This window comes from Pelobates fuscus, chromosome 11, assembly GCF_036172605.1.
Source record: "Pelobates fuscus isolate aPelFus1 chromosome 11, aPelFus1.pri, whole genome shotgun sequence".
Lineage (NCBI taxonomy): Eukaryota > Metazoa > Chordata > Amphibia > Anura > Pelobatidae > Pelobates > Pelobates fuscus.
In genome coordinates, this window is record NC_086327.1 from 112,785,026 (window position 1) to 112,799,358 (window position 14,333).

Sequence of the window (14,333 nt, forward strand, 5' to 3'; positions counted from 1 at the left end):
CATTTATCTCTGTGTTAGCATTTTTTGTATAGAGCATGCATATATACACTCTTGGCTTAACAAGGATGAAATTACTTTCCCGTTTTGCAGAAAACTCCCAGACTCCTCTGTTGGAGGAGCCGCTGGCTCAAATGACCCCCGAGGAGCACTACAGACGCATGATGTCAGCCCTTAACGAGCATGGAAGCTTTGAGGAGCAGCAACAGCGCCTGTACCAGCTTGCAAACTCAATGGCAGTGCCGATGCACAGCGGTAAGGGCATCAAATGATTAGCGCAATTTGTTTCTACCCCTGCTTGTGCCATCATAGTGTTGGTAGGAATGTGGATACCGATTTATACATAATGTAATAATCATTAAATAAACAGTGAAACGTACAATTTAAACGGAAGCAGAGAATATCCGTAATATTCTGTAACCGCCAAGATGAGATTCATAAGTGAAGGGTTACATTACAGAGAGTTCAGGGTGGAAAACCAGTAAGTGCACCTCATGTTGTGAGTGAGACTACTGACCATTCCAACTGCCCTGTACAACACTCTGCCAGCGAAACAAGAAACATCTTTAAGAATTCTTTGAAACGGTGCGACTGAGCAACTACAGCCGTTGTAAATACATGTCCTTTTTGCGATTATTACTAAAGAAAAATATCTGATGCCAAGGGATGTTCAGAGGGCACTGAACCGGCAGCCAAGTAAAAAAAAAAAAAAGGATGGAGGCGCAATCAGTTGTAGCGATGCCAGCTGTTATCACAGGGACAGTGCTGCGATTTAGAGCACAGATTTTAATAAATCAAGGCTACCGCTCGACTAACCCGTTAGGGCTTTGATTTATTAAAATCATTACTCTCAATTGTGACGGAGAGTCAAGGGGCGGCTTTGATTTATTAAAACGTACCAGCCTAAGGGGGGGGGGAAGGGATATATCTTCCAATAAGTAACGGATTCTATAATGCCAGCACAGTTAGATGGGGGAGTGAGGAGCATGTAAAGGAGAGGAAGGACAAGCAGCCAGAAGAAACCTTTACGGTTAAAAACTTTGAAGTAGCTCGTAGTTCTGAAAAATGATCATAGCTTTCACGAGAATGTATAATTTATTATTTATGTACATTTTGCGGTGGTTTCATATACAATGTGTGTTATAGAATGTATACTGAATTCTATCAATCTACCCATATATCTAAATATATAAATTGTACAAAGTAGTGTTTAATTCTGACTGAAGAATTCAATAGTGAGCAATAGTGTTCAACATCTGTTTACTTGTGTCTGTCACCCATCCGAGTTATGTCCTCATGAAGTTCCAAGCGTAGCGGGGATCAGTAGGTCTGTGCTGCTTTTTGTGTGGCCTCCAACCCTGGGTTAGTGTGTAGTGGTCGTGATAAAGTAGTGTAGGAAGCAACATTGACATCTCCTGATATATATAATTCTATATATTTTTTTTGTTTTGCGAGGGCCCTTCGTTTGCCACACCACCTCCTTCAGTAAATGTGTTCCATTTAGCCAGTAGCGATAAAAATGCCTCATCAAGCCTGGGTAGCTGGTTTGACCACAAGAAAGCTTCTAATCTGGCAGCCAAAAGCTTTAAAATGTGAGCTGCTGCTATAATAAGATGCAGTGTGACTGGATGGTTTAACATGAAACTTTAAGGTTATGCATTTGGAAATCTGCCCACTAGGAAAGATTGCAACTCTGTGAGGGTTATTTATAAAGACCCACTCTCGGGCAGCATTCTGATATGGGTGAAATCACCTACTGATCCAATTTTAGCAACAAATGTGTTCTTTTTAATAGTCTCTCATGTACAGATATGGTGTCTATAAAGCTATAAAACCGCTAACTGGGAAATTAAAAAGACACTGTAAGTACTAGAACTGTTTCATCTCATTAAATTATTACAGTGCCTACAGTCCCCTGTTGCTGTCCCTCTATTCAGAGGTATTATAAACCGTTTTCGAGCAGTTTATTACCTGCCATCCCATAGCCATTCCCCCACTCAAGGTATAGCGAAGGCAGAATTAAAAACTTCCTGTAGCCATACCAACAATAGGTGCCTTGATAGGATAAAATTAGCCAATCACAGCTTCCTCATTAACCCAAGCAGCGCAGTAGGGATGGGATGCTGGGGACTTTTGTCAAGCATCAAAATCTTTAAGAGGTTTAATGCTGAATGGAAGAACAACCCCAGCGGGGCTCCAGCCACTATGACTACTTCAGTGAGATGAATCAGTTATGGTTTTTACAGTGTCCCTTTAAATCAGCACTACAGATATCTACACCGGCAAACAGCCACTGTTTGTGTATAATTCTCCTTGCACAGAATTATGCTGAAGGCCGCATTCTGTGACCAATGGGTTAAAGCAGTACTTGCGATTCTATCCCAGTGCAGATATGTCTGCAGGTCAGCAGGGTTATTTTACCGCCGTATCTTCCATTTACTTTTCTTTAGTCGTGATAGAAATACAGATCCATTCCTCTCTACGCTTTCTCCTGCTTGTTATTAATCCTGCTTTCTGATACAAGCTTTACCCCGCAGCCTCCTGGGCTTACAATGTCACATCTACAGGATTTCCCAGCTGTCAGAGCGGACAGCTTGTGTGCTGCACGTTCGGGGGTAGCGAGCAGCGCAGACAGTACGAGATAGAGGCTGTCAGGGACAGAGGAGGGATAAGAGGTCTGTGAACTGAAATGACACTCTAATTACTACACCAACAGGTTTTGAATATAAGTAACATCCATCTCTTTAGCCTGAATGTTCCATAATTCTCATATGTCCTTCTATAAAAAATGACAGGCTCTCTGCGTGACTCACATCCCTTTATCCTTCATAGCTGCTTAATGTTCCCTGTTTTCTAGGAGCTCAGTATGTGCGCTGGGTATGAGTGTATCAGTGTAGCTCCATTGCAATAGAACTCTCAGCAGTGTAGTGTGTGACTGTATCACAGAGATCCATAGAATAGAACTCCCTGTAGTGTGGTGTGTAACTGTATCACAGAGCTCCATAGAATATAGCTCTCAGTGGTGTAGTGTGTGACTGTATCACAGAGCTCTCAGTGGTGTAGTGTGTGACTGTATCACAGAGCTCTCAGTGGTGTAGTGTGTGACTGTATCACAGAGCTCTCAGTGGTGTAGTTTTATACTTTAAATATTATATTGGGAAGTGCAGGGAATGCCAAAACACAGGTACAGGAACTGGCAACAAGGAAGTATTCTAGAATGGAGAGGGTGTAACAGAGGGAGCAAAGTATTCTAGAATGGAGAGGGTGTAACAGAGGGGGTGAAGTATTCTAGAATGGAGAGGGTGTAACAGAGGGGGCGAAGTGTTCTAGAATGGAGAGGGAGTAACAGGGGGCGAAGTATTCTAGAATGGAGAGGGTGTAATAGAGGGGGCGAAGTATTCTAGAATGGAGAGGGTGTAACAGAGGGAGCGAAGTATTCTAGAATGGAGAGGGTGTAACAGAGGGGGCGAAGTATTCTAGAATGGAGAGGGTGTAACAGAGGGGGCGAAGTATTCTAGAATGGAGAGGGTGTAACAGGGGGTGAAGTATTCTAGAATGGAGAGGGTGTAACAGGAGGTGAAGTATTCTAGAATGGAGAGGGTGTAATAGAGGGGGCGAAGTATTCCTGAATGGAGAGGGTATAACAGAGGGGGCGAAGTATTCTAGAATGGAGAGGGTGCAACAGAGGGGGCGAAGTATTCTAGAATGGAGAGGGTGTAACAGAGGGGGCTAAGTATTCTAGAATGGAGAGGGTGTAACAGAGGGGGCTAAGTATTCTAGAATGGAGAGGGTGTAACAGAGGGGGCGAAGTATTCTAGAATGGAGAGGGTGTAACAGAGGGGGCTAAGTATTCTAGAATGGAGAGGGTGTAACAGAGGGGGCAAAGTATTCTAGAATGGAGAGGGTGTAACAGAGGGGGCGAAGTATTCTAGAATGGAGAGGGTGTAACAGAGGGGGCTAAGTATTCTAGAATGGAGAGGGTGTAACAGAGGGGGCGAAGTATTCTAGAATGGAGAGGGTGTAACAGAGGGGGCAAAGTATTCTAGAATGGAGAGGGTGTAACAGAGGGTGTGTGACTATGATACAGAAAATGGCTAAACTTTTTTTATCTTGTATTTTATTTCTTTAATTCAAGAACTAATCTAAATTGACCATGTGCAACAATAGCGCTAATTATTTAGGACAAAAGCTATAGAATGCATAGACGATGTTGTTTTGGTCTGTTGGTACTTGTAGTGTTCCTTTAAAACCTAAATTTCCTTTATTGGCCATTTGATTAGGGAAGTGCACATGAATGACGTATAACAAATAATGCTATTCTATCTGCCTTCGGTCTGACAAATAATGATCATTTATTTAACCCCTTAAGGACACATGACATGTGTGACATGTCATGATTCCCTTTTATTCCAGAAGTTTGGTCCCTAAGGGGTTAAATGACCTCTTGCATTTCATATTGTCTCTGTTTACTACATATGCTGGTTAGACAGCGATGGGCAAGGCGAATGTGTCCTCCTGCATGTAGTTAGATCTGTTATATTGGTGGGTGCTTTTTCCCTCCATGCCGTGGAGCCCATATTTGTGTTCTGCTGGTACACATTTACTGCACAGTGTGGCTCAAAGTCCCCACTTTATCTCTCCAGTGTTAGTCACTCTTACAAGCACTTTCAATATGACCTATTGTTAGGTATTACCACTGTAACAGAGAGGAAACTGTGTGCTGTCTGGTTTTAACACCGAGTTTAATAGAAGCGACAGTGTGGGATTGGCAGTTAGAAAGGAAAGGATTTTTGATACCTGACAATAGTTGCAGCACAGATGCAAAGAACACTTGCATATTTTGAGCGTGTGAAGCAAAGGGTTAAATAAGCAATATAAATGCAGTGCAATATTTAATTTTCCTTTAAGGGGTGTAAGAGATGGTTTAATGAGAGCGAAAACCTTGCTATATTATCGGATACTGTACCATGGTTTCACAAAGGATGTGGTACAAATGTAGACCAGATTCTTATCTTTTGGTGTTGGTCACACTAATTTAGCTTACAGTTAGAGTTTTCACCCTGCCTCCCCCTCCCCTTTCCCCAGCTCTTGAGCTTGTGTTCATGAAGCTGCCAGAACTGTCAGCATATTAAACCCCCCCCCCCCCATGTCTCTGCCGTAAACAGCAGCCAGGACATCACCCAGGCTGAGCTGCCATATCACATCAATACTGTGTTTCTCACAGGCGGCTGATCTGTGGCACCCACACACAGTGCACGCTCAGAGCTCTCCTCCAGGCAGGGGGATTATACCCCAGCTAAGAACACAGTCACGGTGGGGGTCAGGAGCCCGGCAGTTACCTGATTGTGTTTTATGGAGTTTGCTAAAATGAACCTTATTGTATATGTATATGGCATATCAGAAGCTCAATAAAAGAAACATCCTCCAAACCAGCTATCCTTTCAGTTTGGCCATTCTCCTTGAATTCACACTGCAGTTAATAGTCCTCTCACCTCTTCTCTATAAATGTATTTATCACGTGTTTGCTGTCTTATAGAATGTAGCAGATATAGAGATCATGGTGATGATGACGATAACCCAGTAATGCCAAGACGCAGCCAATTATTTTATAGAGTAATTTCTATTGTAACCCAACTGCCAAACTGAGCACTCCTGTCCTAACTGGGGCTTCTTTTAAAGGAGAAGTAATGGTGTGGGGTATCGTATACACACAGTATGTTTTACTAAGATTTTCTTTCATCTTTTGATCCGTATAATGACCTATATTAAGGAGTGTGAAACTAAGATCTCCTCTCCTCCCTCTCACTCACCCCACATGGGGGTGACTCAATATGCTGCTTACGTTTACACAGAAGACACAGTGCTCCAGTATTATGGCAGCGAAGCATGTGGTTTTGATTGCGTGGAACTCTTCAAGGGAAAGAGGAAACAGAGCAGAGGGATGAAAAATACAACTATAAAAAAAGATAAAAAAAGAAACAAGCAAAAGAGATGGAGAGAGGGAATGGTAAAGAGTATAATGGAGAGAGTGAGCAGCAAGGTAAAACTGATATAGGGTTCTAGAGAGAGTTAGAATGTTGGATGGACCTACAGTGATGTATGAGGCAGTTAAAGTCTGGTGGGCTGGAAATTTGCAGAACACTGGAATATCATTTTTTTCCTCCCTGCTGTTTTTTTTTCATAGCTTTTTTTTTTTTTTTGTCCTTCTTCTCTCCCTGCAGATTTGCTCCGGGCTCGACAAGAAGTGGCAGCTGCCGTGGTGAGAAATCCAGGGGCCATGGAAGCTCATATTCCATCATCCAGTAACTCGTCAAGTCAGCGAAGGAAGCAAGGCCTACCGCAACATCGAGATACCTCCCACTTCACGGACAGGTAACGCAGGAAACATAAAGTCCATGTTTGTGCTGTAGAGATGTAATGGATACATTTTGACACTCCAGATTGGCGGGGCCAGTGTGTGGTTCCTCAGCTGTTGCCAACTACAAATGCTGTGTTACTTTATCACTTATAGGACTGACCAGGCATCAAAGGTCTGCTAATCTTACTAATCTACTTCCCATGGCTCTAGATAAGGGGTGGACAACCTTCGGCACTTTAGATATTGTCCACAAAATCTAGATTGCTGAACGTTTCTTATCCATGCTCTAGACAAGGCCTATAATTTGCCATCACTTCTTCATAGGCTACGAAGTAGGTAGGAGGTTCCAGAGACCAACTTTGATGATGCAGGATACCTGCCTGTCCCAGCGTCATGTCAGACAGTTTGTCTTTTTTTATGAGCTTTTTTCATAGCATACAAGTTCAAGAGGTAATAAGATTAAGCTTTCCTTCTATACTCTCCTGGGTGCTGCATTACCAATAAACTCATCCGAAAGACACAGTGATAAAATCACATAAATGCTTGGAGCTGTGCCGTCTTCAGGGGTTCTTTTTGCCACTTTCACTTAACTCTCTTTATTAATTTCATCCACGTATTTAAAGTGAACCTATTACCCACATAGCTTTTTGCATCATTAAGTGTATATCAGTTTAAATTGCTTATAGTGCCTGCTTTTTATTTTGTGCTCACATGATTGATTTGCTGATGTTCTATTAAATGTACAATTAGGGACGTTTACGGTTTTGTACAGTGTATCCGTGTGCTGATGTATCTGGTAACTGTAGCCGTTTCAGTAAATGCTGGAGTCATCCTCTATTGAGCTCTGCTGTTTCCCGTATATGAGCATTTAATGTGCGGGGAGTGGTTTCAGCTTGCTCTGCGTGCATTGATTAGACAACGAGGAGGGCTTTGGAAAATTGATAGGACTTTTCCTATTAAAGTATACCTGCCATGCCTAACATGACTTGGTGTCACTTTAAAGGGCGTAATATTTAATATATTCCGATTGCTAGAAAATGTATAGTTGAAGAGGATTTTTATGTCTTACACACTTCCTGGCCTTTACTGCTATGCCATTGGCGTGCTGTCTACATAGCAGAAGATTGCACCAAAGGTCCATGAATCATGTTACATCTCCTAGTGTGAACTTAGTGTGAGATATGACATACTTGCTGGATGTTTGTGCAAAGTTAAATTATAGCAAGGTCTGAAAAAGTATACATTTTATTACTATTTTTTTTTTTTTTTTTGAATACCCTGGTGTTTTGCAGAGAAGCAATAATTTAGCACCCGTTTTCGTAAGCGACTCTGGTTAGTGGTGGGATCTGCTGTCCCCACTCTGGGTGTCTAGCCTGAGGTTATGAGGTTTTGTAATTGTGACCTGGCTAAATAATGCTTGGGATTCAACCTCTCCAGCAGGAATGTATTAAGCATGACAGTGTTGTGGGAACACCAGTGAGTGAAGGAGCTTGCACTTTGGCTAACCCTCCCCATCTTGGTGAAAGCTGCAGACGCAGACACGCCAGGTCTGCAAGGATTGCAAGCTTCCTGTCCAGCAAAACTCCAGGAAAACCTCCCAACCTCTGTGTGGCCTGGATGTCTTCCAGAAAAATAGATGAAGAACCAAAGCATTGCAGGGGTGGGGGAAAGAGCATGGCGGAAAGTGAACAAGTGTCTCTGCCGAGTCTAGCTTCAGAGTGTACTTTCCATCTGGAGAGGAGATGTCCTCGTTTGTCTGACAGGTTTCAGAAGGGAGAGGAGGAATGTGGCCGTTGTTTATCCTCTGATAAAAGTTCTTTGTTTGGGCAGGGCCGGATCCTCTGGCGTTTATTCTGGCAGAGACATAGTAAATAACGGTTGATTCCAGTAAGAGGGTGGGATAAACCTGAGGCTTTCTATAGAATCAGTGTTAGGCAAACACAAATTGTGGTTGTTTTTCTTGTGTCTGGTGTTGACCTGACAGAGTGGGATTATGTGGCTCCTGGAGGGGTCGATTGCCAGAAGTTTTCTTTTATCTTTTTTTTTCTTTTTGTTTTTAAAGAGCACGATGAGCCAATAAACTCTGGTGATCGTCATTATCAAGTTCTTCTTCTTTTACAAATGTCTTCATCCAGAGGACCTCACAGTCCCCTTAAAGACAATCTTCTTTGTGCTTTATTTAATAAAGAAGAGTTAACAAACTTCGGCAATTTGTGGAAGATTTGTTATTGTATTTGTGCACTGTTATGGAGACCATAATATAACTGAATTCCTTGCTTTTTCTATGGAGTAAAAATATTAATGATATAATGTATTTTTGTGTGGTTCACTCTCATGCCTGTTAGAGGCATATTAGACATATCACTGGTAGCAGGGTTACAAATCATGCAGCTAGCTGTTAATATTGACTGCCGAGGTCTGCGTGATACACCCAGATGTGTGTGATGTGGCACTGCATGCATGAGCACTTGTCAGAGATTTAACTTCACGTGGTAGTAAGGTATACTACTTGTCTTGGGGCACCAGAAAAGCAGAATATTGGTAAAATATAAATACACTATATGGACAAAGGCATTGGGGCAGCATCAGGGACCTATGACATTGCATTCTGAAACCATAGACAGTAATATGAAGTTGTTCCCCCATTAACAGTTATACATCTTCCACTCTTCTGGGAAGGCTTTCCACAAGATTTTAGAGTCTTCCTGTGGGAATTTTTGCCCATTCATCTTGTAGAGCATTTGTGAGGTCAGGCACTGATGTTGGACGAGAAGGCCTGGCTCACAATATCTGTTCCAGTTTATCCCAAAGGTGTACGATAGGGTTGAGGTCAGGGCTCTGTGAGGGCCAGTCAAGTTCTTCCACACCAGTCATGTCATCCAACCATGTCTGGACCTTGCTGTATGCCTTGGGGCACATGCTGGAATAGAAACTGGTTTTCTCCAATCTGTTCCCACGAAGTCGGAGTTGGAAGCATAGCATCATCCAAAATATCTTGGTATGCTGAGGCAATAAGATTAAGGGCCAAGCACAAACCTTGAAAAACAGCCCCATATCATTATCCCTTCTCCACCAAACTTTACAGTTAGCACAATGCAGTTAGGCAGGTAACCTCCTGACATCTGCCAAACCCAGAACTTCCCATCAGACTGCCAAACAGAGAAGTAGAACACGTTTCCACCGTTTCAGAAATCTGAATTAATGTAATTACAATAATTTATAGTGCCAGCAATTCCGCAGCTCTGTACAATAGGTAAACAAGCCAGGCACTAAACTATAACAAAATATGATTTGATATACTGAAACGGTAGGTGAAGAGGGGCCTGCTCAAACAAGCTTACAATCTAAAAAGCATGAAAGAGATTTTAAAAATGTAGGCCAAAATAGCCAAATTGGAAAATATTCTTTTTGTCAGCTATGTTTCCAGTTTGATTGTTTTGGCCTGAAATGCACACTCTATTAACCCTTCCCATTGGTGATCCTAACTATTGTAGATCTATATTAATGTGACTGCTGTCTTGATTGGCAGATAATTATGACTTTTTAGCAATCCGAAGTGTAGATTTATTTCTATGTATTTTATAACATTGTGTACTGAGAGGAACAGATTGTTAAACCATATGTCTATATGTTGCCCAGCACTAGTAACATTGCGTAGATGTAGATAATGTTACCATTCATTGGAACACTGAATTCTCTGTCCCACTTCTAGCTTACAGTGCCGTTAAAGCACGTCTGTAAGCTCTGTAAGGGTTAACTGTAAAGGATGAAATTAGCTAGCCCAGAGCACATAACTGGAGCTGCAAACTCTTACTCCCCTTTTGTTCCATCCCCAATTCCCTCCCTCAGGCAGAGTGCGTGAGCGAAGGTAGATTTATGGCAACCGGAGCGAGGCAGCCTCTGAGGGAGAAGAGAGCAGAGCGGACAAGGCTTGGCATGGGGTTAAGATTCCATCCTGCCTTCCTGTGGGGGAACTCCAGGGGAGGGAGGATTACTGAGCATCTTCACAGCTCTGAAATCCATCCCTTAGTCAAATGAATGCCGGGATCTGTTATCACCTGGCACGGGGCCTCCATCCCACCAACGGCTGTAAGCACTGGAACAGGATATTACTGTCATGATAAACTCAGGAGTAATTGCCAGCTCTACAGATCGATCACAGTGTCTCTGTTTTCCACCCCACCCTCATTTATATATATATATATATATATATATATATATATGTATACAAAAAAAGAAAGGGATTATTTTTATTATAGAGCCGTTGATTTCCGTGACGTCGCAGAAAATGTGTGATTTAAGTTAACATTTTTGCTACCCTTACACATAGCATTTTACGGAGTGAATAGAAGTATATTAAGAGGGGCATGTGCATAAAATGAAATGATTTTCGAGACCCAGACCCAGAAGAGCTTGCCGTTTTTAATACTTGTGTTCCCAGGTTGATCAAGACTAATTAAATCTAAGTGTGGATGCGCAGCCAATATATTCATTATCCCCTTTAATTAATTTAAGTTGATTAACTACATGACTGATTTTAATTTCAGTTGAAGGGTTAAAATTATTTGACTCGCACACCACCCTGGCAGAGCTGGCTTAAATATTATTTTGAGGACTAGTCAGTTTGCCATTTCTAAGCAGAGCCCTATATTGCTGGCAGTGGTCGTGGTAATGTCTCAGATTGCTGCAGTCCCTAAGCTAGGCCTGCCCTATAGGTAGATTGCCAAATGTTGCAAAACTACAACTCCCATGATGCTGCATGCCTTTCGAATGACAAAGCATCATGGAAGCTGTAGTTTTGAAATGTATGGGCACCCTTGTCCTAGGCAACAGACTATGTTACATTGTAGTAAATTATTCTAGAGTACAAGATCTATGACAGTTCTAAATGCTGTGAGATGTTGGTACTATAGTAATCAGCCTCCATGTCACATGCACATTCCTAGCACTCACATGGTTAACTTTCTCTTTTCATGGAGTTGTGGACACTTACTTGCTCAGTAAGTTGATCAAACCAAAGCATGAGTCTGATTTTATTTGCCAGGTTAAAACCCAATAACAAAAGATCATATTTAAAGGAAACCTATAGTATAGAAAATAACTATTATTTTTTCTGGACTTTGGGTTTCCTGCTATCACTAGGAGCATTGTCCACACCAGTTTGGTAGAGAAAATGAAAGTTTAATTTACTTGCCGAGACTCCTCCCTTGCAGACGCCCAAAGACGTCAGTATACCTGCTGACATGTTCCGCTATCTCGACGAATCTCATAGAGAAGCATTGGATTGGAGAAATGCAATGAAATCCGATGAAATGCTGCTATGTTTGATTGCAGCTCCGGGTTTCACTCGGTGGAGGCGGAGGTGTCTTTAGTGGCTGTTAATATGACAGCCTATATTGCTGTATTTAAACCTGCAATGTGAAGATTGCAGTTTCTACAAAAGTGGCGTGTTTTACATTGCAGGGTTAAACTTACAGATTCACTGCACCCAGACCGCTTCATTGTTATGAAGTGGTCATGGTGCCTATAGCGTTCCTTTAAATAACTTAAAACAAGAGTAGCAAACATGTCACCCCACAGAAAGAGCTAAACTACAGTTTGGAACCTTTGAATATCTTTTTTTCCTCTGGTCTCTCGCTTTAGATCAGAAGAAATCGTCAAACTACAATTTTGAATCACTCATTTAAAAACAATGTCCCTTTCCTGTCCCCTATTACCAACTGATCAACCACATCGACAGTCTATTCTTATTCTGCATAAGAAACACAACGCCGTGTGTACAATTAGCGTGTCTTTGTTCCTGTGTGCGTCTTATACCTGTAGCTTGCTTGTGGACAAGCCATGGTTAAATAAATAGCGGTCAAGTAATGGGTAGCCCTGTAATAAGTTTAACTATTGATTATTTGAAGGCCATTAGCGCTTATTGTTAAAGAAACGTTGATACTCTTAAAGCCTTGTGAACCATTTGTCTGTTAAAGGACATATCAAATTTAGCAGCATGCATCTCAAATCCCTTAATGCCCTGCATGCCTGGGAGAGCTGCGCTCTCAGAAGAGAAATGCGGAGACGCAGACATAGAATCCAGAGGCTGGGGAGAGATTGTCTTAACCACCACAGTGTCACAATCCAAATCCCTTATCTCGTCCCTGGCTTTCCACAGGTTTCCAGTGTGCAGATAAAGCCCTACTACATAGTCCAGTGTAAATAGCTTTATTAACCCTTTGTTTACAAAATCTTTGTTACTGAAACAGAAGAGAGATAAATCTTTTTAGTGATAACTGTGGACTTTAAAGATTGTGTTAAAACAGTTTGCAGGGCAGTGATGTAGTTAGGACTTGTAGAGGAAGTATGAATTATATTTTGTATGTTGTTGTGCAGGGCTTTAAAAAAAAATATGTCCTACATTAGTAGCTGGGCCTTAAAAGTCACTCGCTAATGCAAGCCTGGAGGATCACTTAAACGCACTTGCCAGTGGAAATTGGGAGCCCAGCATAGTGTATATCATTAGATGCTACTTTGCAATATTTGGCTTTTGGATCAGAGGAGTATAATTGTTATCCCTTACAACCTATGCTCATTTTAAAGAGTATAAGATTTTGTCTATACATTGCGCTAGTAGATTTTCTATCAAATGTGTAGATAAAGAGAAAATCTATTTACAAAATTTGGTCTTTCTTCAAATTCTCAGTCAAATCTTCTACATAGACTCTTGATTTATAAGGGAGAGCAAAAAACCTCCCAAGCATAGCAACCACAGCGCATGCACTGGAAGCTCCCTTGACGACGCTGCTAGTGCTGGCTTGGGAGTATAGTAATGGAGTGATGTTAGTTGCTCTGTTCTGTGTTGGCGTCACACAGGATGCTTGTGTTGCTTGGGAAAGTCTCCGGTGTTCTGCTATCTCAACAAATCTCATAGAGGAGCATTGGATTGGGGATATCCATACCTAGCTAGACGCTGCGCTCCTCCGATGAAATGCTGCTATATTTCATTACAGGACCGAGTTTCACTTGGAGTGGCTGTTAATATGACCGCCTCTGTTGCTGTATTTAACCTGCAATGTGAAGATTGCAGTTTCTGTTTTACATTGCAGGGTTAAACCAACAGAATCACTGCACTGCATTGTCACAAAGTGGTCATGGTGCCTTAACTGCTCCTTTAAATAGCCTAAAACAAGAGTAGCAAACAGGTCACTCCACAGAAAGAGCATGTCGGCATTACAGATCGCACTCTCCTGCTCTGTAGGGATGGGGCAGATTCCATATAGGGCCCTAAGACCTAGTCTCCACTCTCAGATTCAGTGCTCACTGTAGAAATTCTCTGTCTAGCCGAAAGCAACTGGGTAAACCGCAGAAGATGTACACGTTTCAGGAGAAACGCACAATGAGTCCAATGAGATTTGTTATTTAAGATTCGGAGCCACAATCTAAAGTCAGTTGTGACTATTTATTCGTCTCTGGAGTTATTCCACCCTAGTATCTGTCAACTGTGAGTCATATCGTGAGGCTGCCTAAGAATTGTGGGAGTTGTGGATTTCTCCCTTATATCAGATGCCTTTTTGGTCCTTTTTCTCCTTGTACCAGGTATCTTTTTAGGCTCACGGAAGTAATATTCTCTCTTTAACCTAGGCCTCCATAGCCCGGTTATGAGGTTTTTCAGTAATTGTTTTGGCTAGTTGTGAATGGCAGAGTGGCAGGAGGACCCCCTCCGTATATTGGTTATGGAAATTGGAGAGAGGCGTATGGAAACATGTCTCATAATTGGAGCATGCTGAGTATTGCACATTCACTCTTCCTCTCTCCAGAGTTCCAGTGGGAATGGTCTCCATGGCAACGGTGCACAGGGGCCCGGCAGGACAGGGTTATCCAAGCCTTGTAAAATCTTGTAATGTATTTTGGCTGCGAGCCTGCAAGACGGAGGTGTTTGAGTGTCCACTAGGGACCTGTGCATCAGAGCACACGGAGCCAGAGGGCTGTTCTT

At 42.1% G+C, this 14,333-nt stretch overlaps 1 protein-coding gene across 6 annotated transcripts in view; it reads left to right on the forward strand.

Moving 5' to 3' along the window:
* Positions 1-14,333, forward strand: part of SAMD11 (sterile alpha motif domain containing 11) — a 159,137-nt gene that overhangs the window by 124,061 nt on the left and 20,743 nt on the right. For all 6 annotated transcript variants that reach the window (XM_063436917.1, XM_063436913.1, XM_063436914.1 and 3 more), the window contains exons 7-8: positions 91-252; positions 6,219-6,369. In XM_063436917.1, the coding sequence (XP_063292987.1) occupies positions 91-252; positions 6,219-6,369 (313 nt within the window). The remainder of the gene's footprint in view (positions 1-90; positions 253-6,218; positions 6,370-14,333) is intronic.